We start from the raw sequence: 26,731 nt of genomic DNA, 5'->3' as shown, positions 1-26,731 counted from the left end.
AGTACCACGTGGCTGCTTGCTCACTCCTTCCTCCCCCTTGGTGGGATGGGGTGGAGAATTGGAAGAAAAAGGTAGAACTCATGGGGTGAGATAAGGACAGTCTAATAGGACAGCAAAGGAAGAGGAAAATAACAAGAATGCTAATAAAATAATATACAAAGCAAGTGCTGCACAATAGAATTTGCTCACTGCCCAGAATCCAGTGCTCAGCCTGTCCCTGAGCAGTGATTTCTCCTCCCTGGCCAGCTCCCCTGCCTTATATAATGAACGTGACATCATATGGTATGGAATATCCCTTTGGCTAGCTTGGGTCAGCTGTCCTGGCTGTGTCCCCTCCCAGCTTATGAAAATTACCTCTATCCCAGATGAAAACAGAACAGCTGGGTGGCGTGAACAGTGTCCAAATCAGCAGGGAATGTTTTTTCACCAGTTTTCATTAATTTTGTTCAGTTTTGGCTGAAACAAGATGTGTCTGCAGGCCTTCTCCAGCCCTTCCTCACAAGCTGGGGTTTCCAGCAGCTTTTTGCTCACTGTTTTCCTGCTGGCTGGTTCCAGCTGTGGCCTCACCTGTGCTGGGTGGGCTGGAAGGATTACTTCACTGGCCTCTCCCTATAACCTCACAGGAGGTCATTGCCCGATGAGGTCATCGCCCTGTGGTCTCTCAGTCATGCTCTGGGGGCCTGTTGCTCCCAGCCCCACACGGTCCCATGCGGCCGGAACTTCCCCTGGAGAGATGCCATCTGACGTCAGGCCTTTTCTCTGATTTACTGAGATGATCTCAGCTTTGCAGCCCTGTCCTTCAGCATCCTCACAGCCCCTTCCAGGCGTGGAAACATCTGCAGGCGTAACACCAGCCGGGCTGCGCCAGGAGGGAGCAGCTCCACGTAGGGGCTTTTCCCCTTGCACCCCACCCGTGGCCCCCTTCCGACCTGCGCCGTGGTCTCCCATCCGCGCCGCAGTCCCAGCGGACCCTGCTTAGCTTGCGGGGCCGCGGCGGCGCCCAGACAACTAGGTCACGGCCCAAGGGAGAGCGCGCGCAGCCACCGCGCGAGTGGCAGCGCTTCCGTTCTGCGCAGGCGCGCTCATACTCCCGCCCGCGCGGCTTCCACGCGCTGCCTCTCCGAGGCGCATGCGCAGAGCCGAAGTAAACACTTCATTTCCCACCCATCCACCCTTCCCCCCCCCCCCCCGGCACCGCTTCCCTACACAAAGCCCAAGGCGCATGCGCCCTCCCCCACCCCGCACCTGCGCATTGCCCTACTGCCGCCTCTCCCCTTCCCTGGGGCCTCTCGCGCATGCGCTGCGGGCACTCACTGGCTCTGCGCGCAGGCGCCCTGGGCAGCCGCGGGCTCGCCCCTCCCCCCGCCGGCCTCTCAGGCATGCGCAATGCCCGCCCTTCCGCGTTCTGCGCATGCGCCGTGGGCAGTTCCCCCCCCCCGCCCGTTCCCTGAGGTAACTCCTTGTCAGTCCGTTGTTCCCGCTCGAGTGGTGCGGTCCCGGCAGCGCGGCGGGGGGGGGGGGGGGGACGACCCGTTAGGCCGTGGCAGCCCGCTTCGTTCCTTCCTGTGGAGACAGCAGCTTCCCTGGCTGTCCCTCTGCGCGTCTCCGAGCGGGGCGGCTGCGGGCAGAGCGGTGCGGACCGGTTGGGGCCAGTTCCCCGCGCAGGCGCAGGGCCCCGTAAACAGGAAGCAGCGGCGGCCCGGAGCGGCGGAGACAAAGGGGTTGTGGAGAGGGGAAAGGAGGCACTCGGGTTGGCTCGGCTCGGCCCGGCCCAGCGAGCGGGGGTCCTGGCGGCGGGCGGCAGGATGGTGCAGAAGGAGGGGCAGGCGGCGCTGGAGGAGCCCCAAGGCAGCCCCAACCCGGCCGGAGTGCCCGGCGCTCCCTTAGAGCCGCCGGGCGCTGCCGTGGGGCCGGTCCCGGGGGGCGAGGAAACCGACACCGAGACGGAGACCGCGCTGGGCTCCCGCCGCTTCCTCTGCGGCGTCGTCGAAGGTAAGAGCTCTTGGAGGGGGTGTGCGATATCCCTGGGAGACGGGAGGTGTGGTAGGACGGGGCGGGGGGTATTTGGGGGCGTCGGTATCCGCGGGAGACCGGGGGGAGGGCACTGATCCTAGCTGGCGTGGCTGTTTCCCGTCTCCTCCCCCGATCCAGTGCGACGCCCGGAGGAGCCCGCTCTGCGAGCGAGGTGGTGCGCGGTTCTTGGCTGGGGCTCCCTCAGCTAGAGAGGGCTGGGGGCGGGGAGGAGCCGTGGCTCCCGGGCGGGGCTACTGCCCCTAGGGCTTGTGATGGAAGCTGTTCGCTAGCAGGGAGTGCCCTTCGGTGGCAGCTGTTCGGCGAGGTGAGGGCAGGCCTGGCACCCCCAACGGGCCCGTGATTCCTCATGGAGGCTGAGGCAGTGCTGTGACTCGCTTGCTAGTACGTGTCTAAAGGGCGAGGTAGGGGAGAGAGAAAGAGAGAGAGAAGAACTGCGATTATCGCAGCTGTACATGCTCATCCTGAGCGCTAGAGGCTCAGATTCAGTTTCTTGGGTAGGGAATAGGTGATTCCGTACACATCTGTTCTGGAATTAATGTTGAATGCTCCCTGTTCACTAAAGTGTTGTAGCTTACCATTTTAATTGAGCTGTAGAATAGTTTTCTTCTGTCTTTTAGCATAGTTGCAGCATTAAAAGGTTTAAATTGTCGCAGAAGCTGCAGAATAAAGGGACTCTTTTTTGCATTCTTAGTAACTACAGAGTTTATCTGCTTTTCTGACAGGTCAGTTAAGCTAGATGGTTGAAAGCCAGTAAGAAAAATAGTTTATTCCCAACATAATAGTTGGTTTGGAATTGTTCTAAATTCCTGTAGACTGCTATTATTTTTGTACCTCCAGTAGGAGAACAAAATGATTAACAGATGTAATGGAGAGGGAAACAGTTTATCAAATTCAGTATCTGCATTGCTTGGAGAATGCCTTTTGTTCATATCTTAAAAAGAAAAAACATTTGGCTTCTGCAGATGTCACTGTGCGAAGTGCACTAGGCCCAGTTAGTGCCTTTATTTCTTTAGCACTTACTCGGGCTATAATACAGTCAGCATGGAAAGAGATGTCTTGTCTTTGTTAATACTGTGAAGATAGATGCTAAATTGAAGGCTTTGGAGACAGGTAACAGTGAACAGAAATATAGATCGTAACAGCATGTTTTCTCATGTTTCTGCCAATGGATCTCCTGTTCATCCATGTTTATATTGGAACCACTGCATATACCATAATAGTATTTCTTGTCATCTTAGTTACATTGTTGATCTCCTCTGCATATATTTTGGTGCAGATGTACTGTACATAAAACAGAGCAAGAAAATGGCCTCTGCCCAATGAAGCAGTCTTCACACTAGTTAGGAGTTACCAGTCTAACATTAATATGCATACAGGAAAAAAAGGAATAGGAGAGTGTTTAAAAACAAACAGCAAAAAACCCCACAAAACCACCAACAACAACGGGTTGAATGAGGTAAACGATAGTGGGGGGTGAAAACATGTCTCCTTAGTCACTCAGAAGAATTATAGGGGTAAGAGAAAAACAGAGATTAACTTCAGAAGTGTAGATAAATACTTAACCGTAGTACAGTGGTTAACAGACTAGAGGTATGGTGAGATTAAAGCAATGAGACGGAGAGTTTGGATCTTTTGTAGAAAAGAGGGTGTGGATTGGCTAAATACTGGGTGAAAATACTGGATGTCCACTCTAAGAATGTGAAAAGTGTATGACAGATATCAAATTCACTTGTTTGGGGAGTAATAAGATCTAAGAGAGTACTAGATGCAAAGCTCTAGTGCTCTGCCTCCAGGATATCCTGACTGTTAGTGATGAAGAGCGTGGTGACTGGGATGAGGTATTTGGCATGATCTGTTGACTTTATATTAACCTGACACACAGTCTTGAGTGAGTAATACGAAACCAGGTTGATCTTTAGTTTGACAGAAAGATCCAAGAATTGTCATCCCCTGGTGACATTAATAATCTAAGAAATGTGGTGACAGATGGAAAAGTATCACTTCAGATTAGTATGTTCTCTTCGGTCTTATTTAATTAATTTTTGTTATCTGATTTTTTATTTTTTTTTATAGTAGACCCCTGCTCTGCTTTAGGCTAGTAGATGTGAAACAGTAGTATAATAGCTAAAGCAAAAGTGTTCTGAACGAGTTAAGAGACATTGGTGGTATTCATTAGTTATCACAGTTTTTCATTCCTTTTGTGGGTTGTTGAGCTTCCTCAGGGCAGTATCAGTCAGAATTAGATAATGCTAGTGAAAATGAGAAATTTGTTCTGGGTGAAATAAACAGAGATTTTCATACCTTGCAACTGCTCTCTTGTTTGTTCCTCTGTTTAACTGTCCTCTGTCACTTTAAAGTTTGTGAGGATTAGTAGTTACTCAGCTTTGCCACTTCGTGGTGCCAGTTAGTCTAAGATGACTCTTTGAGACACTAGTTCTTAAAACTTGAGCCTGCTTTAAGCTTCTTAAAAGAGCATTGTTCACTTAACAGGTAACTGAAATACTTGTTAATATATAGAAAATGCTTCAGTTGCATCAGTTTTGAGTTTTGAAAGGTGGTGGGAGGGTGTTTTTGACCTCCGTGAGACCAAATATTTACAGATTTACAATGGTGAATAGCTCTGGAAATGAAGATATTGTCTACCTTTTGAACTGGTGTTCCGTGGCGACTTGTAAGCTTTGTGTATTAGGAGCATCATTCATCACTGAGTGGCCGTGCTGTTTGAAAAGAAGAGCTTATTAAATTTCAGTGTTATTTTAGTCTCTGGTCTTAGCTTCAGCTTGGCAGTGTGTGCATTGTTTTGAAGGGCCCACTTGTGATTGAACTGTTTGCACATAGGTCTAACTTAATTTACTTGACTAAGAGTGCATTGAGAGTGCTTTTTAAAGTATTATGTTTCTAGAATGGAAGGATTAGATTTAAAATGAGAAGCAGTTACAATTTCTGTGGAATTCCATGACTTTGAATAATCATATAAAAGCATCTACACAAGTGATTTTAGAATAGTGTATATTCAAAGGCATAGTCTTAGCTTGTAGAGATGTGGGAATTTAAAAGATATCAACTTGCAAATTAATTTTGACAAGGAGCCTATTAAACTGACTAAAAGGAATGAAATTCTAAGCATTTCGTTGACTCAGTTGTGCATTTTTTTAAATTCCACATCATCTACCCCAGTATGTATTTATATACTCCGCGTGTGTATTTAGCATCCTAATCTGTGCCACCAGCTAAGCATTTTTGAGCTGGTAAACGTTTTCAAATGTCTTCAGTGTTCACATTACAATCAATTCTATTTTGTAGGTGTCTGGAGTGATAGTCTAATTAGGTTATAACTGTTCAGTCTGCTCTTACAATAATGTGGCTCTGACTTGTCAAGGTCATAGGCTCAGGAATGCAGTTTGGATTCTAAAAATTAATTGCTTCAGTGGCCAGAATAAGACCTTAGATCATAAGAAATTAAATAAGTTATAATTGCATTTTAAATTTAGATCAGTTTAAGTTATTACACTTTCCTAATGCTGTTTAACTAGATTGTTTTACTTTTTCCTTTCTGGTTTGGGAAGCTTTTTAATGAATGTAGCAAAAGAAGAAGAAAACAGTGGGTTGTAATATAATGTTTCATGGAGCAGCCATAATCTAACATCTGACTGGATAATTTCAATCTTGTTTGCCATAGGATTTTATGGAAGACCTTGGGTTATGGAGCAGAGGAAAGAACTTTTTAGAAGGCAAGTCATGCTTCCTCTTACTGTAGCATGTTCCATTGCAATATAATCATAATCTTCCACTTAAGCCTGAAAAGAATTTCTGTTCTAATCTGGAACAGCATTTTGCCTAATACTGATACTCTTGGGGGGTCATATTCACCTTCCCATCTTGCCTAAACCAAATTGGTCCAATTGTATTGGTCCAGTTGTGCATAAGTTATTGTGACTTAATAGTATAACACAGTGTTCAATGAAGAAAAAAATAAATTAGATCAAGTAAAAGAATTAGATCAAATAAAACGTAGAATTCCTGAATTTGTAGACTATTCTCCCAATGAAGGATTTTTTTCTTATGTTTATAGACTTCAGAAATGGGGACTAAATACGTACCTGTATGCTCCAAAGGATGACTACAAGCACAGGATGTTCTGGCGAGAAATGTACTCTGTGGAGGAAGCGGGTAATTGCCTTTATTTCCCCTCTGTGTTTTCTATAAATAGACTTTCGAATGAATCGGTCATTACTACCTATGCTTGTGTGTGTTTAATCACAGTAGCCATTTCCAAAGGGGAGTGCAGACCTGTTCTTAATATCCTGCAGACGTAAATCCCTGTTTGTACCAAAGCTCCACTAAATACTTCTTTTAACTATAGCTCTACAGATGATTTCTAAAGCTGCTTTTAAGGCTTTGTCTTACGAGATTTACTTTTTTCCAGGGAAAGGTTGCTCAGAATTATTCCTGTGGCTCAGATGTTCAAGAGCCAGATTTTTGAAGTGGAAAATATTTGCTACAGAAAAGAAAAAAAGATTGTCTCAATGAAAAGAGTACCAGTCAGAAAAGCAGCTTCTGACTATTTAGTCAGAACATAAGACTTCTTTAAGCTGGTGTGAGGCTTTTTATGCACCTCTGGCATTTATGGGATCTATGGTGTCTTATTAGCCTGTGAGGATTATCATTTTCCTGGGGTGAGGGGAAAAATGATACTCGCTTGAAATTAACTTATCCTTCTTGGAGGCCACTTTGAATCACTGCAAAAATGTAATCTAAAGGATACTGCAAGATAATTGCCCATAACAATAAAGATTATTAAATATTCTAAAAATAATTCTCTTTATTCATTGTAGGGAAGATTAAATTTGAAGTTTGTTTCTTAAAGCAGCTACACCTGTGCAATGAAGTTAAAAAAGCCCTTTTTCATGTCCCCCAAGCTTCAGTCATATGAATAGTATGTGAATCGGTGTCATTCAGGGTGGTATTACTACATTGAATTGTCTTTTAGTATGTGTGACAAAAGTGGAAAAAGTAAGTAATAATTCTGGGACTGTTGGTGTGCATACTGTAAAAACAGACTACATCCACATTTGTCTCACAACATGGAGATGAAGAGAATTTTTAAAATCTTTTAAAAATTTTAACATGGAAAATAACAATACAAGGACAGTTGTTTTATATTCCTCTTGGCATAATTTCTGAGAACTCTTCCAAATCATTTGGTGCTCTTTGTCATGTTAGTTTTAAGAAATTCCAACAAATTGTTACATTTTTTTTTATTATGATAGCAGAGGCATCTGCATTTTATAATTTACTTATAATGGTGTCTGACACTATTGTTTTAACTGTTGATTCCTTCTAAAATATTTTAATTTGATTTCCAGAGCAGCTAATGACTCTAATATCAGCTGCACGAGAACATGAAATAGAGTTCATCTATGCAATCTCACCTGGACTTGACATCACTTTCTCCAATCCTAAAGAGGTATCCACATTGAAACGCAAGCTGGACCAGGTAAGTGTGACACAAGCTTACCACAGTTGCAGTGCTACTTAATTTGAAAACTTCAGTACCCTGCTCAATCTTGCAGCTTTTCACTAGCTGCTTTAATGTTTTCAACGCTAGTGCTAGTTTGGGTGCCTCTGAACAATTTCAGTCAATGTGTTCAGGTTGCATAGCAGAAGCGGACAGTGGTCATCTAGATTTTGGAAAAAAAAAAGTCTCATATTGGATTCTGAAGATTGTTCTTGGGAGCTTGTCTTCAGAGAATTTTAGGGCCTTGAAGCCAAGATGCATTTCTAAAGCAAGAACTCTCATCCAGAATAAATGCCTTCGTAGGCAGACCTGACATACACATCTTCTTTGTTCTCATAATTGACTTCGCTGTCTTGTTCAAAAGCTATTACAGAGTTAGCTTTTTTCCCAGCTGTCTGTCCAGTGAGATCAGCTTTGGACTGTTAAAACTGGAACAGATTGCAGGTCTTTAGAGGTCTAATCTTTTTGACAAAAGCAGAGCAGTAGGTCAGAGATAGGCATTCATTGTGAATAAATGTCAAAGTCTGTCTTGCCACCCCTACCTTCTCTCCCCCATTCCTGTAGCTTTTCCTTTTAAAAATTCTACAATTTTATTTTTAAAAAGGAAATAAAAATAATTTTAAAAAATCAAACCTTTTGCTCTTGTTTCTTGTATTAGGTTTCCCAGTTTGGCTGCAGATCTTTTGCATTGCTCTTTGATGATATCGATCACAACATGTGTGCAGCAGACAAAGAAGTTTTCAGTTCCTTTGCTCATGCTCAGGTCTCGATCACAAATGAAATTTATCAATATTTAGGAGAACCAGACACATTCCTTTTCTGTCCTACAGGTAAAATGAGATGAATCATTTAGTTCAGCCTTAAAGGAGGGGCCCTGTTATCTTACTGATTGAAAAGCTGGTTTAATATTTAAGGAGTATTTTGGGGTTGTTTGAAGAAATTGACTTTTAAAGAAAGGTTCAGGTAATTCAAATATACGCAGAGGTTTTGCCAAATCTATGCATCTCTGACAGGCTTAATGCCAAACAAAGAAGGCAGCTTGACAGAATGGTTTGAGAAGTTTGAACTGAAAATTAGGTTAAAGGAAGACTTCTGTTTGACTTGTACCAAAATCTTTTTGCTTCTTGATCTGGCTAGCTGTTTGTTTGTTTGAATTTTCTTGAAGTAGAGGTACAGCACAGTCTGTGCTCACTTCTGTCGTTGGTACCTGTCTTTAATAAGGTTACCCTCTCTTAACCAGTCACTGAGTTGTCTGATTTATTAAAAAATGACTTGCACTCAGGTCCATTCATTGCTTTTTTTAAATTGCAAGCTTCCTCTAATACCTGTAAGAATATTGTAAGGGAGAGAGAATCACTATGTTCAGTGGTGTGGATTGTAGCATGGAAAATTCAATTCAGTAGCAATGTTATCATCACTGTTAATTTGTTTATCCCCTTACACTGTAGTAGTTTGGTTCTGTTGCAGACCTCGTCTTTAACTGGAGAGACATATGTTCTGATATTTTTAGGTATTAGCACTTCATAATCAGTCTTAGGGTTTCTACTTCTCTTGCACATTTTTTTGCTGTAATGTGCCTTTCTATTTATAGACTATTAGTTTTTTCATAATTTTGACATTTGTGCAATTTAAAATAAATTCTCTACCTTTCCTTTCTGATCTTTATGCTAAGTATCATTCATAATGTCCTTTTTATTTTTACTTTATATTTTTGGGTCTCGATTGATTTTGTAGATGTTTCTCTTCTCAAGTGGTAGTATTCTCTCAATCTGTCAACATACTCAACTGTCCCACAAACGCATGTGTGCATCCTTCTACTAACGGTGGCATTCTCTTTTCCTGTGCAGAGTACTGTGGAACTTTCTGTTATCCAAATGTTGCCCAGTCACCATATTTACGGACTGTAGGAGAAAAGCTGCTCCCTGGCATTGAGGTGTTATGGACAGGTAAAAATTGTGTGTTTGGCTGGGGTGTTTGGGGTTGTTTTGGTTTTGTTTTATTGGGTTTTTTTATTTGCTGTTGGTGTTAAAATTTATTTCTCATAAATATTCAATAAAATAAACTGTGAACTTCTTGGGGAGTGAATCTTCAAGTATATGCAAAGCCCTCTGATTATCCTGTTTTCCTCTTAGGTCCGAAAGTTGTATCCAAAGACATTCCAGTAGAGTCCATTGAAGAAGTTTCTAAGATCATCAGGAGAGCACCAGTGATCTGGGATAACATTCATGCTAATGATTATGATCAAAAGAGGCTTTTTCTTGGGCCTTACAAAGGTCGGTCAACTGAGCTCATCCCTCGACTAAAGGGAGTTCTGACCAATCCAAACTGTGAATTTGAAGCCAATTATGTTGCTATTCACACACTTGCAACGTGGTACAAGTCTAACATGAATGGAGTGAGAAAAGATGTGGTGATGAGTAAGTATGCGTAACTGTTTGCCCCAGGTTCTATGCTTAACCATATAAGTTATACTGATTTTTATCTTTATTTTTTTAATGATTCTAGCCTTTCCTCACCTTTTTCTTTCTAAGTTCACCTAGCATTTTATATCCCAAAATTAAATAGTTGCCTGAAAGATAACGAGCATCTAGATTGTTTTATTGACTTCCTGAAGAATCAGATAATTTCTTAAGTCTTGAGAGGTGTATGTGGTTGGATAAAAAGCACTCTCAGCAAGCAATTTTAATGCCCAAATTTGACATAAGTGTCCATGGATTTGATTTCATTATAATAGAAGCAGATCAAAAGAGAAACTGAATGCCAGAATGTCTGGTTTCTGCATACTGTTTCTGTATTGATAGTGATGGTGACCATAGTTTTCCATTTTGTCTAATTAGGATGTAATGCTTTGTCCTTCTTTGTGAAGGCTGTTGAATGCCTTGTCTAATGTGACTTTTTTATTTTAAATGAAACTTGCATGATAACTTTTTAAAACTTGTCTCTGTAGCTGATACTGAAGACAGTACAGTTTCTATCCAGATTAAACTGGAAAATGAGGGGAGCGACGAAGATATTGAAACAGATGTTCTCTACAGCCCACAAATGGCCCTGAAGTTGGCCTTAACGGAATGGTTGCAGGAGTTTGGGGTACCTCAGCAATACAGCAGTGAGTTTGATTTGATATTGTTCTGGGCTTAGCTGAAAAATGGGGTTAAATGTTCAGTACTTGCATTTAGATTAAAAGTATTTTACAGATCCTGATAACTTATATACTTTTCAGTTGGAAGTACTTTCCTCCTTACTAATTGGGGAAACCTTAATAAAGAAGAATGCTTGGGATTCTGCAGTGTGCCTGTAGTGCCCTGACTAATCAGCAGAAGAAACCTTGACATACGATCTTTGGTGCTTCTGATACAAGACAGGAAAGAGTCTGGATCTTGCTAGTCCCAGTTGTTACTAGACTTCCATGGGACCTGAGAGACTAGGAAGAATAGTCTTTTTTTGAAGTGGGTGTTAGATTATTGTGAACACTAGTTCTGCCCCAGAAGAGTCCGTGTCTTCCAGTTGTTTTAAGATGGCTTTATTTTTCTGGGTTCTAAAACTCAGCTGCAGCAAAAACATTGGGTGAAGAGTAGTAGTTAAGGTGTAACCTTCCTCCACTTTCACAGAATAGTTTAGCTTGGAAGGGACCTCCTGAGAACTCCTAGTCTAACCACCTTGGTCAAGCAGGCTGAGTTTAGAGCAGGTTGCCCAAGACCATGTCCAGTCAGGTTTTGAATATCTCTGTTTTTCCCTAGTTTAAAGACGCTTTTGCAGTTGAAATATTTAAGCATTGGTCCTTTTATTTTGAAGTGTACTCTATATCCAAGTAAAACTTTATCAAGTCAGTTGATGCAGAGGGAAAAATTTATCTTTGAAAGCTTTTTATTGTGATGGCATAGTCAGAAATGCTGCTGACACCACATAAATTTTACGCTTTTTTCCCCATCTTATCTTTGCTTATTAGTTATGTGGAGGGGAAACTTGCCATAAGATGAAGTCGGTAATTAGAATTACAATGACAAAAAGTGAACAAAGTACCGAAAGGAAGCTGTGGCAACAGAATCATCCATGATTTGCAAAAGTTGCTGATTTGAGTGTTAGTTGGCAGATACTGAAATCTCTAAACTTGTTTTTTCTTATTCTCAGGTAGGCAAGTGGCCCACAGTGGTGCTAAAACTACTGTAGGGGATGTAGGGCCTCTGGTGGCACCATCCTCTTTGAATGCAGCAACTGTGGTTACCACAGTTTACCAGGAACCCATCATGAGTCAGGGGGCAGCGCTGAGCAGCGAGTCACCGGCCTTGGTAAAGGAGGAAGAGAAGAAGCAATCTGATGAGGAACCAATGGACATGGTGGTGGAAAAACAAGATGACGCAGACAAGAATGCTAATCAGATACTGACAGACATTGCTGAAGCCAAGATGGCAGAGGAGTTGAAGCCAATGGATACCGATAAGGAGAGCATAGCTGAATCAAAGTCCCCAGAGATGTCTATGCAGGAAGACTCTGGTAGTGACATTGCCCCTATGCAGACTGATGAGCAAATTAACAAAGAACAGTTTGTGCCCGGGCCAAATGAAAAGCCTCTCTACACGGTAGAACCAGTGACTTTAGAGGACTTGCAGCTTCTCGCTGACTTGTTTTACCTTCCTTATGAACATGGGCCCAAAGGTGCACAGATGCTGAGAGAATTCCAGTGGCTCAGAGCAAATAGCAGTGTTGTCAGTGTTAATTGCAAAGGAAAGGATGCTGAAAAAGTGAGTGTGAATCTTGTTTCTCTCCTTTTAAATCAAAATCTTGAGCAATGTTGCCTGTAACAGAGATTGGTGTTCCGCTTCCTAAAAGCTGAAGTGTATAACTAACCACGGGTCACAGTAGCTTTCATTCCTCTAGTGGAATCTACCGGTTTAGTGGCATGTGTCTGTGAAGGCAGACTGGTGTTTGCATTTGACCAGTGATCCCTGTACTGGCCTCACTTCTAACGGCCTTAGAGAATACCTATGAGTCACGTGTGGTGTGGTAGTCCATGCTGGTAAAATGAAGTAATGAATTGTATAGTCTTCCTCCATATTTAGAATACCTCTCCTCTCTAGAAGGCTCTGTTTGATCTTGTGGATCTTTTGCCTCCGTTCGTAGATAGAAGAATGGCGTAACCGAGCAGCCAAGTTTGAAGAGATGTGCAGCTTGGTGATGGGGATGTTCACTCGCCTCTCCAATTGTGCCAACAGGACAATCCTTTATGACATGTACTCCTACGTCTGGGATATCAAGAGTATTATGTCAATGGTGAAATCTTTTGTGCAGTGGTTAGGTAGGTGCATTGGGAGCCATTATAATCCCAGATAGTGTATTTTTTTTTTTTTTTGGTTTTTAATTAGCCCACGGGGAAAACAAAGTATTAGGCAAATGTGTTTTCTTGGACATGGGGTCTAGTTTGACCCTGTTTTAAAGGTTTTCCCATCTCACTATCTGAAGCAATGCTTGCTGTGAATTTGCTTTGGTATGATAAGTGAAGTCTGCCGGATGCTTAAGATTGGAGACCTTGATTTTCTTCTTGGGCTAATGAAACTTGAATCTCAGCTGACACGTAAGTGTTGACTTTAACTTACTCTTGACTGAATGCACACTGGACTATGCCATTGTAACTCCTTGGATACCCTGGTGTATGATTGGAAATGACACTACGAAATGTGACCACATCAGCCATCTGCTGCTTGCTCTGTCTTGATAACATTATTGCTGTCTTCAACAGAACAATTGCAGAAGCGACCTTTCAATGGGCATGGCCAAGAGGAAGCCGATCCTCCCAGCCCTGTGCGCATGCGAGCTTTAGCGTAAGGCTATTCTGGTGCAAAATAATTTCCTTTAAACACTTTCAAAATTGTTGATTTTTTTTTTTAATTTATTTTTTGGTAGTGGGTGGAAATTGTTGAGCTCTCTAGACAGATTTAGTCTGAGACTTAAACTGATCTTGAAACAGTTTTTTCTTTTTTCTTTTTTTTTCTTAATGTGTGGCTCTCTTGGGTTTTTTTTCTTTTTTTCTTTTTTTTTTTTTTCCCCCCCCGAAAGATTTTTTGGGGGATTCTAAGTTGCCAGATAGCACCAGCATGGCCTGGGTAATTCTAGTGACCTCATTTCACTTTCAGGTTTCAATCCAACTGTAAGGAATATGCTGTGGACTTGCTTGACATACACAGCAGGCAGCAAAGCTGATGATCTCACGTCACAATTCCTGTAGCTGTCGCAAACCTCACAGTGGTTAACCATTACACAACCTTGGTCTAGTCCTAGTGTTTGGATTGTCTTTGAATGATACTCTTAAGTACTGGCAGGTTTAAGCAGGGACAGAGAAGACCTGTTAAGTCATCAAGTCAGTCCATGCTCAACAACTTCCTGTGTTTTGTGCTTATTAAATATCTGATCCATATATGTATGGTTGATGAAGAGCTTTTAAGACTGCCTTCTGCAAAGTACAGAGAAGAAAACTAGCTCGGGAGGAAAACTCAGCAGCATTATAGTATGTTAACAGCCTAGTGCTGTTTAAAAAGCTTTAGTTCATGACCAGTGTGACACAACTCTCCCAACTTTACTATTCTTGCTGTATGTTGACCTTTAGGCAGAAAGAGTACTGTCTTTTTGATAACTTAATCTCTTTAAAACTCCAGGCCAAAACTCTAGAAAGAGAACAGTGATTCTTGTAATCTAAACATTCGGGGCCCAATTTAGGACTGCATTTCAGAATTATCAGCTACCTACTGATATCAGCTGAAATTGTCTTCAGTTTTCATTGTTACTATAAAGTTGGGTTCAAGTCTTTAAATGCATCAAATGTTTGGAATAGTTCATATTAGAAGCCAACTCTGTAAATACTAGCTCTGTTAACTTTGGCACTGTTCTGTTCCGGTACTCAAACTGGTATTGGATGGCTTAAAAATTAATTTTAAAGAGGTTTTTGACAGTTTAATACTCTTTTACTAACAGTGCTTCTGTGAGAGGCGATGCTTTTGTCTTCAGCTTGCATTTTATCACTAGTGTAAATACATATAGAGCAAAGGTCTCTGATAAAATACATCATTATATAAAGCTAAGTACGTTATGAATCCAAACAAATTAGTTTTTACAATGGTGTGCTCAATGGTCCACTGAATGTTCGCTTTCTTCACGTCTCCTCCCAAGTCCAGCTAGCATTCAGTCCCTTAAATTAGTGTGGCTGTACAGTACTATGGATTACTAATGACTTCTATTGTCTTCTTCCCCATTGTGTACAGATGGGAGAATCCTCAGCACAAGTTTCTACTGCTATTGGATGGACAGCGCCAGATGTTCACAGCGCGTCGTCATTAATTAATTAAAATGGAAAGGTTTTGTCTGTGAGGCAGCTCAGATAGATTAGATGTGCAGTAGGCATGAACTGAAGTCACATTTGCGCAGCGACTAAGGCATTAACTATGTTTTTCATTTATACAGCTCTTCATTCACGCAGCTCTTTACTGTAATAATTGGAAGTGCTAGTTAAGTTGTAGTCTCAAAGGACAGACAGATACTGTCTTCCAAGTTCTTGACTAAACCTCCTTATGAAGGGTATCTTTTTACATGAGCATTCTAAAATGTGGGTGACAAACCAAATTCAAATTCTGATGCTTGGATCATTTCTGAAATTTACCATACTTAAGGTAATTTGTATTTAATATATATTCCTAAACTCTCATAAATGTCAAACTTGGCACACTTTGGGACTCTCTGACTAGCACAACATACTTGTCTGTACTGATCTGAGACTGTTACTTGAACAGGAGGTAGATTGCTGTCCACAAAAGGAAAAGAGTATTTGCGCTGCTCATCTTGTCAGAAAACTAGGCGGGTAATTGAAATCTCTACTCCAGATACCACAGTTTTTTGGGTGTTGTTTTTTTTTTTCTTTACAGACTTGTCATTTATGTTAGTTGTTGAAGGCTGTGGTGTATTGCTGGCAGACCAGAATTTAAAGTTAAACAGCTAATGACAGTTTCCTTTCTAAAGCAAGTGTAAACTAAAGCCGAGCACTTCACTGGGCCTGCTGCAGCTGGTTGATCAGCGGGAAACCTGGTGCATATGATATGCTTGGGGAGGAAAAAAAATCAAGATGCTGAAAAGCAAAGCTAGTATTACCTGTGTCCATCAGGGTGTAGTAGTTAAATTGTGAGTTAATTCCAGTTAACACTACTTATCTTTTTAAACGTGCCAGCAGCATTGTGGAGGTACAGCCTGGATAATGTAAACCTGCGTAATCTCTTGCAAGAATACTGTTTCATATAACTGTCCTGGCTGCCTGAACTGTTCCAGACTGTTTGCATATACTGCCAGTCCTAGTTTTCTGACAAGATTAGAAACAATCATGACTAAAATGTGACTTCAGAAAGGTCCATTTTTTTTTCAAGGGGCTGTGATAATGGCATTTGTTTGATCTAAAATTTACAATAGCTATAGAGCCACATAGCTTCCAAGATGTCATTTTTCATAGATGAAGTGGATGTTTCTGCCACAAATATACAAAAAAAGAATGTACGAAATGTCTGGGAAGCTTATGTAATTGTGCATGGCACCATTCTTGTGCCTTCTGGTCTTGATGAGGTGTGTTAGCTGAATCACCTCACCTGTTCTTAGACTAGTCTGTTATAGGTAATCAAAAATTTGGAGTACCACAATTAGTACGCAAGCACAAAATCTTTATTAATTACACATTATTACAGCCTCCCCCCCAGCCCTGGATTCTAGCTCAGTTAGAGAGTTTTTTCCACAAGTGTGTGTTAGCTTTTTGGACATGTTAGACACCCAGGAAATCCCCCTTCTCGTAACATTCTCCGCTTGGATCTGATCTCAACAGGGTGTCGTAGTCAATCTTCAGCACAGTTCTTAAGTGGAGACCAAGAACCCTGGGCCTTTAGAGGTGGTCTAGCAGGAGAGTTCCAGGTATCAATATGACTTCACAACTGAATGACGTTTTCTTTGTTTTATGAGAAACCTTTTGTTGCACATCAGAGGTCTGGAAGGATTGGTCTGCCGAAGGCTTTCTGGTCCAAAGCCCATTAGCCTTACAGCTTGGTTTAAAATAATTTTCCTCCCCTTTCTACAGTAATTTCTCAAGGAGATGCTGCCTGTCCCACGCGCATGCGAAGCGCAGCGGCTTTAGTTGTACATTTCACATTGTTTCTTTGCAGGTCGCACAGCATTTTTATCTGCGCCCGCAATTGCACAATGCGCGCATGCTTGTCTGCCAATGGGAATTCCATGAGCAAAAGGGATAGTCATCCAAATTTTGGTTCCTCTCTAAATAAAGCTGTAATGCGCTTTGTTGCAAAGATTTCAATTGGCAAATATTCTTAAATCGCTGTTTATACCATGTTCAAATTTGTTCATGGATTTTTCAGGCGCTATACTTTTCCCCCCTCACAGGTGCTCTGCGCGCAGCAAATTGAATCAGCGCATTGCTTTTGGGATAAAGCGTCTCCTCTGGCCAGTTAACCCTCTTCAGACCAAACCTTTCCTCCTGACATTCTATGTTCTTATACAGAGAGAGAGTAGATATGATTGGTAAAAAGTATTTTAAAGCAGATAAGATTAACAGACTCTTAATGTGCTGTTTCAATTGCATATTTTAAAACACCAATTGGATATTTTCTATTCAAATAAGGACTTTGCATTTGTAAAGCATACCAACCCCACCTTCTTCTGGGGTGCCTGCAAGTAGCAAATGTTAATTTGGGAGTCTGCAGTGCACACCCAAGTGTGTTGGGTTTTGCTGTTCATACAGTCATATTAAATATTTTGTTTTCACAGCGTTTGCTGCCTATTGATGGAGCAAATGACCTCTTTTTTCAACCACCGCCATTAACCCCCACCTCCAAAGTGTACACCATAAGACCCTACTTTCCTAAAGATGAGGTAACTGCTTTTGACACTTGTCACTGTTGTTGTTAGTGATGCGTTTTCTTTTGTGGCAATACTGGTTACTGCTGAGTCCCTTCTTTCCCTAACGAAACAGATGTCCCAGTATCTTGCACAAGGCACAAATCACAGGACAACTGAGGTTAAGCGACTGGCCTGTGGTTCAGCAGTGTGCTGGCAACAGTACAGATATACCCACATCTTGACTCCCAGTCTCCCATTCCACTACCTTTTTAAATCTGAGTGCCTTCCTGGTTTCTGAAAGGCAAGTTAAAATTGTTTGCTGCTGGAAGAAGAATTGTTGCAGTGAGACCACGTGCAATGGCTTAACCTTAGGTGGGAGCACGTATACCTGTTCACTCAGTAATTATTGAGGTAACTGCTGGTATTCTCAGAGCTGTATGGGCAGAATGTTGATATTGTATCTCAAATGTAGTTGTCAAATGTGATGATATTTCAGCCATTCTTACTAGTTTAATGCAGTAAACTTTTTGGTCTGGTTTTGAAAGGACTGTTGTCAAATCTGCTTTGGAGTATTTAATACTTTGAAACCAGGAATTTTGGGATGCAGTTTAAAAAATGTGAGCATTAATGTAGCTTGAACTTTGCATTTGTAGCCACATTGAGATGAAACATACTTCCTTTTGAAACATAAATATTAGGTTGAGTTTGTAGCAGCACAAATGAATCCTGACTTTGAGGCCAGACAGACAGGGCACGTCCTTTTCCTGCTAGTTTTAGGCTCTGCCCTGTGCAGCATTTCCCATACCTTAGTGCAGGACTGTACCTAAGCTGGTTTGTTCCTTTGTAGGCAGTGCTTCTAAGCCACCTAAACAATTGGTGATGCAGCTAAACGTGCAGTCATAAAGAATATTTTTTTCAGAGGAGGAGTTCCCTTTTATGAAAGGAGGCTGGAGGCATGTCAAATGCAAAGCCTCTTTCTTGAAAAGTGTAGTTTCTTAAAGTATGAGTGATAAAAGTTTACTCTTTAAAGAGATTCAGCTGCAAGTCTTTTAACATGCAGGAAGTCAGGATGTGTCTGTTTTTCACAGTAGTTACATTGTTGCTCTTGAATTTGGAGGTTTTGGAAAGGGACTATGTAGCAAGGATATTGATCTTCACTGAGTGTTTGGTAACTAGCCCTGGAATTAATCTTGCGCTGTTACAATGTGCAGGAGGTTGACCTCCAGCCTTTCCTTCCAGCCATTTAATTTAACCTTAACTGCAATATTTTTGATAGGCAACTGTAACTTTGGAGGGAGCAAAATCTTTTCTCATATATGGGTATTCTTGTTCTGTGTAACTTAAATGCCTGTCAGTACTAATTTGCAGTGGAGCTGTTAAAGAAATCTCTCTAAAACAAAGTTGTTAGCTTTTGAACGTGACCGATGACTTGAAATCATCTCTTCTCTCCTCTTAGGCTTCTGTATATAAGATCTGCAGAGAAATGTATGCTGATGGAGCTGATCAACCCTTCCATAGTTTACCAGATTTAATTGGAGACAAGTATGTATTGAGAATGAATGACCTACAGATGTGGTTCTGAAAGATGAAGTCCTGACACTGTATTGAATTTGAATTTTTTAAAGTGTGTGTGAAGAATGTAAAGAGCATTTGATTTAAAAAAAAAAAAAGGTGCCCTCTGTAGGTCTCAGAAAATTGGGAGTTTGGTTTCTTAAAGATACTATTAACAGTTATGTTTCAGTTTATGCTTTTGTCACCTGTTGTGACCTGTTAGAAAAAAGACTTAGCTGAAACCTCCTCTGTATTACAAAACCTGTGCATCATAGTATCCTATTATTTCAGATTTTGGAAAGTATATCATGAGAGTGTTCATAGTCTGAGGTTACCCTCTGGTATTTTTTTTCCAACCTAGTGTAATTCTTCAGATAACTGAATTTTTTTGAGGACCAATCTCCCAGCCAACTGTCTTGAGTTTCTTCTGAAATAAATGTTATAAAGTACCTGTACCTACTTTTAAAAAGAGTAAGCAGTGACAAGTGAGATGAAGTTAAAAACCAAACAAAACAAACCATTAGCTACTTTGAGTGTATTTTTATTTTGTCTCGAGCGTTTAATTTAGATAAAAGTTTGTAAAGAGGCTGCTCTGAGTGACAGGAAGATAGTTACACACCCTTTCTTAACTGATATCAAAAATACCCAAAAGAGAAGATGGAAGAACAAGGAGGTAATGGCAGCAGAGAAACTGAGGGCAAAGGATGAAGGAAGTATGTGTTTCTAGTGAGTCAGAAGAGCAGTGTGTATGGAATTAAATTGTGGGATCCTGAGATGCAAATGTTGCTCATAGCTGAGTTTTTGACAGGTGATCAGTCTGTTAATGCTTTGCAGGAACTAATTCCATGACTGGAGAACTCTGTCACATCTTTGGATGACCTTAGGGTCTCCTCCAGAATACCTGATGAGTGTGCTTGTTCAAAGTGACCTTCTTTTGACTGAATTTGGGCACTTCTTTCTGCAGGTTAGTAGGAGGTCTACTCACCCTCAGCCTGGATTACTGCTTCGTCTTAGAAGATGAGGATGGCATATGTGGCTATGCTTTGGGAACGGTTGATGTGACTCCTTTCATTAAAAAATGCAAAATGTCTTGGATCCCTTTCATGCAAGAAAAATATACTAAGCCAAATAGTGACAAGGAGCTGTCTGAGGCAGAGGTTGGTATAACCCATGAGATCAGAAATGTATGCTGAACTCTTTCTTTCCAAAGCAGGTCTTTGGTTTTTCTTTTACATTTTGAGCTTCTGTGTAATTCAATTTTTGTACCTTTCTGAGGTCTTTGATTAGCACAACATCTTATATCTTAGAAGGTGACAGTAAAATTATTCACTGCCAGTCAGATAGAGCTGTGTTGTAGTACACCCATGAGGTATACTTTAGTAGTAATCAATGCAGTAAATGTAAGCCGCCTTAATCTAGAGAAAATTACATTTTTGAAAATAAAAGATTGCTTCTGCTATGTTCTCCTGCAGAATGAGATATTAGTTTCCCTGTGCTGCAGGTAAGGCCTAACCCCTGATAGTCTCGTCAGTTTAAGTATGGAAAACAAATTAAAGAGCACTTGATTTTGATGTTAAAATCCATGAGCTATATGTAGAGTGTGACATCTGTAAATGGTGCAAAATAACATTTTACCTTGAGCAAGTGCTAAAAATCAATATCTTGAATTGTTTTTGGAAGAAATCAGAAAAATGATGTCACTGAACTGTCGGACATAGTGAAAAGTTCTAACTGATGCATTCTTGTCAAGGAAGGAAATACATTTAATGCTAAGTAAGAGGTGTTGATCCACACTTGCAAGTGGAAGATGTGGACAAAGCTGTAGTAGAGGCAGGCCCAGAAACACCACTTCTTAGCTTTTTTCTTTCCCTCTGAAGAGGGAGAGAATACTTTCCAGAAAATATTCTCCAACAAGCTGTCTGAGTACAATGGCTGGTGTCAGACTGGTGGGCCTCCTAAGGGAATCCCCAGCTGGTAAGGGCAGAGCAAAAACTGCATGCATGGCAGTGTGCCCTTGCTTTATTTGGCTAGGACTTTGACAAAGTCTTAAATGAGGTCATGACTCTGAGAGCACAGGCCTTCAAACAAGCAAAGCAAAGCTTCCTGGAAATGGAATGAAATGTTTGTCACCCTGTTGTGAAAATGGCCACTACTTATAGGCATGTTTGGGGGAAAAGTGAAGTACATTTTAAAAAAAAAAAAAAAAAAAAAAAAGTGCCTTGCAGCAAATACCAATGTTCTGGGGTAGGTGTGACTAGAAGGACTACCGCTATTCTGCAGTTTATAGGTTTTATGACTTGATTCTTCTCCATTTGTGCAGTGTTGTGCTTTCGACTGTATATGCACATTCAGATTCTGAAGCAAAGCTAATGCATATAAAGATATTGGAAGCTAAGTATGGCAAGGCTGTAATAGGTACAGTAAGGGACAAGGGGCCTTGATTTCCAGAAGTTTAAAGCCAAACTTCAGAGAGGAAGCAGAGGTATTTTGTACTGATAAACATCTCAATAGAAAAAGCTAGTTTAAGAACATTTTTTGCTGTTGGTACCTTGCCCCAGGATTTCTGCTGCTTGTACAGTATCTCAGAAAAAGTCTGTTTCTTGAGACTGTGGGCTTGAGGGATGTTTCTGGGAGTACAGAGGAGCTTTTGGTACTTTGCTGTCAAGATAGATGCTGTGGGATTTATCCATTTAGCCTTTTGACATTATAAAGGAATGTAGAGAATATTCAGTAGTTGTTTAAAAGCCATTGTCATTGAAGATTACATAGGGAAAAGTTTTCTCACAGAATGGGATTGATTTGGTTTCCATTACAGACTTCTTACCTCTTGATAATCTCAGTCTCCACTTTGGTTTGAAAAGCTTCCTGTCCATATGGTCTAGATCATTTGATTCAAACTGTTGACTTCTGATACAGTTCAATTGTTTTCTAGTTTACTTAAATACGTCTTGAGCCCCAAACTTCATGAGATAAATCTTGTGTTTCACAAAAGAAAAATCCAGTCCTCTGACTTGTGTCATACTGTCGTGAGCTTGTCTTGCAGTTTTATCTGGGTTCCTGTCAGGGCAGTTTGTCTGGTATCTGCTTTTCTTGAGATGAGTTGTTATTGATCATAAGCGGTGAATGCATGATCTCACTAACTGCTTTATAGCCCCACCTGTACCCTACTCCTTGATAACCCGTTTTACCTCTTGTAGCACTTCTGTGGTTGGAGGAAACAGGTATCACCTTTGCCTTGGTTCTTGAAGCCAGCATGGCTAGCTTTGAACACTTTCTGTGTGATTGTGTCTATTGTGTGATAAAGAAAAGCCCAGAGGAGCAGGCGTAGGTCTGAAGTAGTAACTTTGAACAGAGACTTTCCCTGCAAGAGTTTGGGAGATGGCAGCTCAAAATTTGAGGGGGTTACATTTAAATTTGACCTGAAAAAAAATGTGGGGGTTGCTAATGTTATGGTTCCTTGTGTGATGAAGTCCTAGTTTGGGTTGTTATGGTAGTGACTTTCAGTTACACAAGAAATGAAGTTAGGTGGCTTGTTGACTTAGAGCCAGTGCTCCCTAAAGGTTTTAAAATTCAGTAACCAGCAGGGGGAATGACTTGAGTATATTTCAGATTTGGCTTTGTCTACTTCTGCATTACCTCACTTGATTGTTCCATTCCCATGAGCTGCGTGAAGTTAACGTCTGATGTCACATGTCCAAAGACCTTCCTGGATGATTGCAGTAGTCTTTGGTGATCAACAACATTTAGTCATCCACAAGGCTTATTTCAAGCTAGAGACAAATTTGTCTTTGTTGGGGCAAGTAGTCTAAGGTAATTGCATGGACATGAGATATTTCCAGGCTGCTGTGAACCAAAGAATACATGTGGACAGTTAGGACACTTAGAGCTAAAACTGCCCATGTAAAATGCAAAGAAAAGGAATACCTGTGCACAAACTGTTAGTTAGGAGTTGGCTTATGCTTTTTCTCACTTGAAGTGTGGGTCACTGAGAAGTCACACAAGGAATCTTGCATTCCTCCTTTGGCAGTCAAATCTTCTGTAGTCTGCCTCTTTATCTGGAGTACAGAGAGAGATTCAGCAGGTAAGGAACAAAGTGACCATCAGAGGTGTGGTTGAAAAGCATGCTGATTTGGAGGTATACTCTGTGAGCAGAGCAGACTCCCTTAATAAACATGAATGAAAATGAAAAACTGGATTGCAATTAAATGCCTGCTTCCCATATTCTTTTCAGAAAATAATGCTAAGCTTCCACGAAGAGCAAGAAGTATTGCCAGAATCATTTCTTGCCAACTTCCCATCATTGATAAAGATTGATATCCACAAAAAAGTGACAGATCCGAGTGTGGCCAAAAGTATGATGGCCTGCCTGCTCTCTTCTCTAAAGGCTAATGGTAAGCTTCTTGCCCTCAAAAGTCCTTGTTTCCTAATTGTTGGTTCTAGGGTGCAAGGCAAACTTGAGGATATTAACATTATCATATTGGCATGTCAGCCTGACATATTTGATTCCTGCCATAGCTGGCACTCTAGATTTAGGTAAATAATTATAAAAGCTTTCAGATAGCTAACTTCTGCTGCTGTCTTCAGTAAAAGGTAGCTTTTTCACTTTAGCCATTATCCTGCAAATTAGAAAATAGAAAGAACTGAGGGAGCAATTTGGCAATAAGAGAACACATTTTTACATCTTGAACAATGCACAAATGTTTCTATTTCCCCTGCTGGCATTGGTAATGATGCTTTTTTCTTATGTGTGGCAGTGTGCACTGGTGGGTAATTACCAAAACTTTCAATACGGGGAAGTACTTGGCTGTCTGCCTTACTGCGCACCTGAGGTTCACGGTTCCTTTGTGCTATTTTGTGCCTGCTTCTAGTGCTATTTTCTGAGCCAACATCAGAGTTTCAGGATGCTTTTCTGTGAAACGAAAGATCTGCAGAGGGGAGATGTTTTTTTTCAGACTGACAAGACATCTGCAACATGCAGCCCCTTAAGGGAATGGTCAGCTATGTTGCCATGAATCTACTCTGTTTTGGGCACTGTGCTCCATATGGAATTGGATCAGTGGTTTCAGTGTGGGTTTAAATGTTAAAATAGGTGGAAACTCTAGTAATAGTTGATGTCTGTGCTTTTTACAATAACTCTTCTCCTCAATGTTTTGTTTCTCTTTTCCTTCTTCAGGCTCCCGTGGGGCTTTTTGTGAAGTGAGACCAGACGATAAAAGAATCCTGGAATTTTACAGCAAGCTGGGTTGTTTTGAAATTGCTAAAATGGAAGGATTTCCAAAGGATGTTGTTATCCTTGGAAGAAGCCTGTGAAGTGCTTGACAGCAAACTGTTCCAGTACTGTAGTCCCTTAACAGCTGGGCAGGTAGTGGTGGGGATCTTCATATGGTCTAGCTGCACAAAGCCAGCAATAAGCCAGCTTGGTAGAAGGGGCTATGCGAAAAATCACCCATCACACATTCAAACTGTAATTTGTTGAAAGAGGATAATGCTGCTGAAAACACTGTTTTAACAAAGAGAAACCTTGTCCTCTCCTGGTCCTGTGTGAAGTGCCAAGGAATCTTGCATGGGCTATAGCTTCTCAGAGGAATCCCTCTCAATCGGCGCTGTGGCTGACAGCAGTTCTCTGCATTCATGTGTCAACACCAAAGTGATCTCTGTCAGAAGTATCTATAAAGATGCAGGGGGTTTTTTTTCTGTCATAGAGCAGGAACTGCAACTGGAAGTTGCAGAAATGGGAGGGATTGCTTGTGTCAATCAGCAAATTTAAAGATAAGTAGCTACAGTTCTATTTTTTACTATCTTTATGCTTGTTGATAAAGCAATGACCCGTTGTCACTTCTAATGACCATTGGTTCAAGCTTTGTGCTTTGTTAGGGACAAATGTGCAGTGGTCTGTGGCAGAAGTCACTTAATGACAAACTTGTAAATTTCAGTGTATATAAACTTAGCGGTATGCTGACTAACTTTTTGTTTACCAGTTTTTGTAACTTTTTCTTTTGAAAAGTGAAATGGTATAGGTGCAAGATGGCACTTTTGAATAATCTAAAACCACAACAGAGAACGAATCTGTCTTCAGCACTGACCTTTCTTATTGTGCCTCATATCCAGGGCTAGAAACTGACCATCTTGGGTAAGGGGTGCGGATCCCTAACGATCCTTCCTTCAGACAGCAGTTTGTCTTGCTGCTTGAGGTTATCATCGTTCTCCTGGGACTGAAACAGCAGTTCACAGGGTGGTCTGCTGAACCCATTAATTTTGGTAACGTTTGCATGGGATTGCGGATGAAAGACAGTGAGAGGGAGAGAGCTGGCCCACAGCTGGGACTTGTCCTTGGAACAGTCACCATGTTTCAAAGCCTGTTCGTACTAGTTTGATTAAATCAGGATCTTAAGTCCTGCACATTTGTATCAAAAAACTTTTCTATAAGAAATGCCACAATAAGCACATTTTTACACATTATTTAAATGGTTACCTACTTTTAAATGTTCCAAGAGTTTAATGTTTTTACCCAGGTCTGGCGTGTTTGGCTATGGGATGGAATCAACATGGTATGGGATCTGGTAGTGAGGTAGTTGCATCATTTATGAAACTGGTATTTCACACAAGTCCCAGTGTCCCAGATATGTAATTGGCCAATGGTATACACCTTGCAGTACCTTGCTTCTTTCACCTGCTGCCATCAGCTGTCTTTATCTTGCTTTTTCATTTTCCTGGGGGTTTTTTTCAGTGGTGTGCAAGGAAGTTCAGTTCCTTTTACAAGCCTCCAGCTACGTAGAAGTTAGGCAACCTGTAATGAACGGCACTAAGACTGCAGTAATGTTGTCTGTGACCTGTAAAGAGATGCTGTGCTTGGCCTTCTGGTGCAGTCACATGCAGGATGGGGTTTGTTTGTTGGTTTTTTTTCCTTTGCAGAATGTGAACAATTTTTTAATGCGGTAGCGAAGTATTTAAGTTGAAACAGGTTCATTTCATTTTTAGAGAGAGGTACGGTGTTGTGCTATGGGATTTCATGTAAGTCAGAGCTGAATGCCACTAGTTTTTATACAGCTTTGAGTGCATGTTGAGTAGCTGATACCTTGGTTTATCAGGTGGGAGAGTTTTGTTTCTTCATGGATACCAGAGTCAACTTATTTTAGCTGGATGCGTAACATTACAGCATAGGATGCTCGTGGCCTTATTTCTTGGCTTTTAAGGAGTTGCCACATTTTCTCTTCCTATGACTTTGTTACTATTATAGAAGTTAATTGTATAAGCCTATGGAATGTCAGGCCAATACCATCATTCTAGGATTGTAAAGTGATACATTGACATATCTTTCATGGTTATGAATTTTCATTAAGGTTGGAATGCCACTTTCATTAATCTGTTTTTAGATCAACAGTAACTGTAGCAGAAAAAAATGACCTGTAAAACTGTATTTGAAGACCATGCGAGAAATAGAATAAAAATTGAGAAGTGAATGTAAATAAGAAATGTGTATTTTGTGTATGAGGTTTCAGAGCCAGAAGCGGTTCAGCAGTGTATGTTACATCATGCCATATATGTGTTTGGATGCCCTCGGGATCAGCTGGCAGAGAAGCTTGTCTCTGGTTTTGGTGGCGGCAGCGTGTTGCATGGTAGATGCTTAGCTGTGCTGATGCTTTTCAGAGGCGAGTATTCAGTGACCCTTCAGAAGTACTCACCCCCAGTTTTTTTGGGGTGGCAGTGACCTTTCTTGTTGGCCCTTCTGCGAGTAGCACCAGTTGAACTTTACCAATA

General features: G+C 41.2%; 1 protein-coding gene across 1 annotated transcript; it reads left to right on the top strand.

The window, feature by feature from the left end:
• Window positions 1-1,408: 1,408 nt before the first annotated feature.
• Window positions 1,409-26,446, top strand: OGA (O-GlcNAcase). Its single transcript, XM_075758104.1, has 16 exons — window positions 1,409-1,992; window positions 5,714-5,765; window positions 6,107-6,204; window positions 7,401-7,531; window positions 8,211-8,382; window positions 9,400-9,498; window positions 9,685-9,969; window positions 10,500-10,658; window positions 11,681-12,291; window positions 12,671-12,845; window positions 16,398-16,483; window positions 17,351-17,455; window positions 18,879-18,964; window positions 19,938-20,130; window positions 23,205-23,364; window positions 24,147-26,446. The coding sequence occupies exons 1-16, from the start codon at window positions 1,806-1,808 to the stop codon at window positions 24,281-24,283; spliced, it is 2,736 nt and encodes a 911-aa protein (XP_075614219.1). The 5' UTR covers window positions 1,409-1,805; the 3' UTR covers window positions 24,284-26,446.
• Window positions 26,447-26,731: the final 285 nt, after the last annotated feature.

The sequence above is a fragment of the Balearica regulorum genome, chromosome 7 (genome assembly GCF_011004875.1).
Source record: "Balearica regulorum gibbericeps isolate bBalReg1 chromosome 7, bBalReg1.pri, whole genome shotgun sequence".
NCBI lineage: Eukaryota > Metazoa > Chordata > Aves > Gruiformes > Gruidae > Balearica > Balearica regulorum.
Note: the sequence above shows the minus strand (reverse complement) of the source record. Positions and strands in the feature narration are given on the sequence as shown.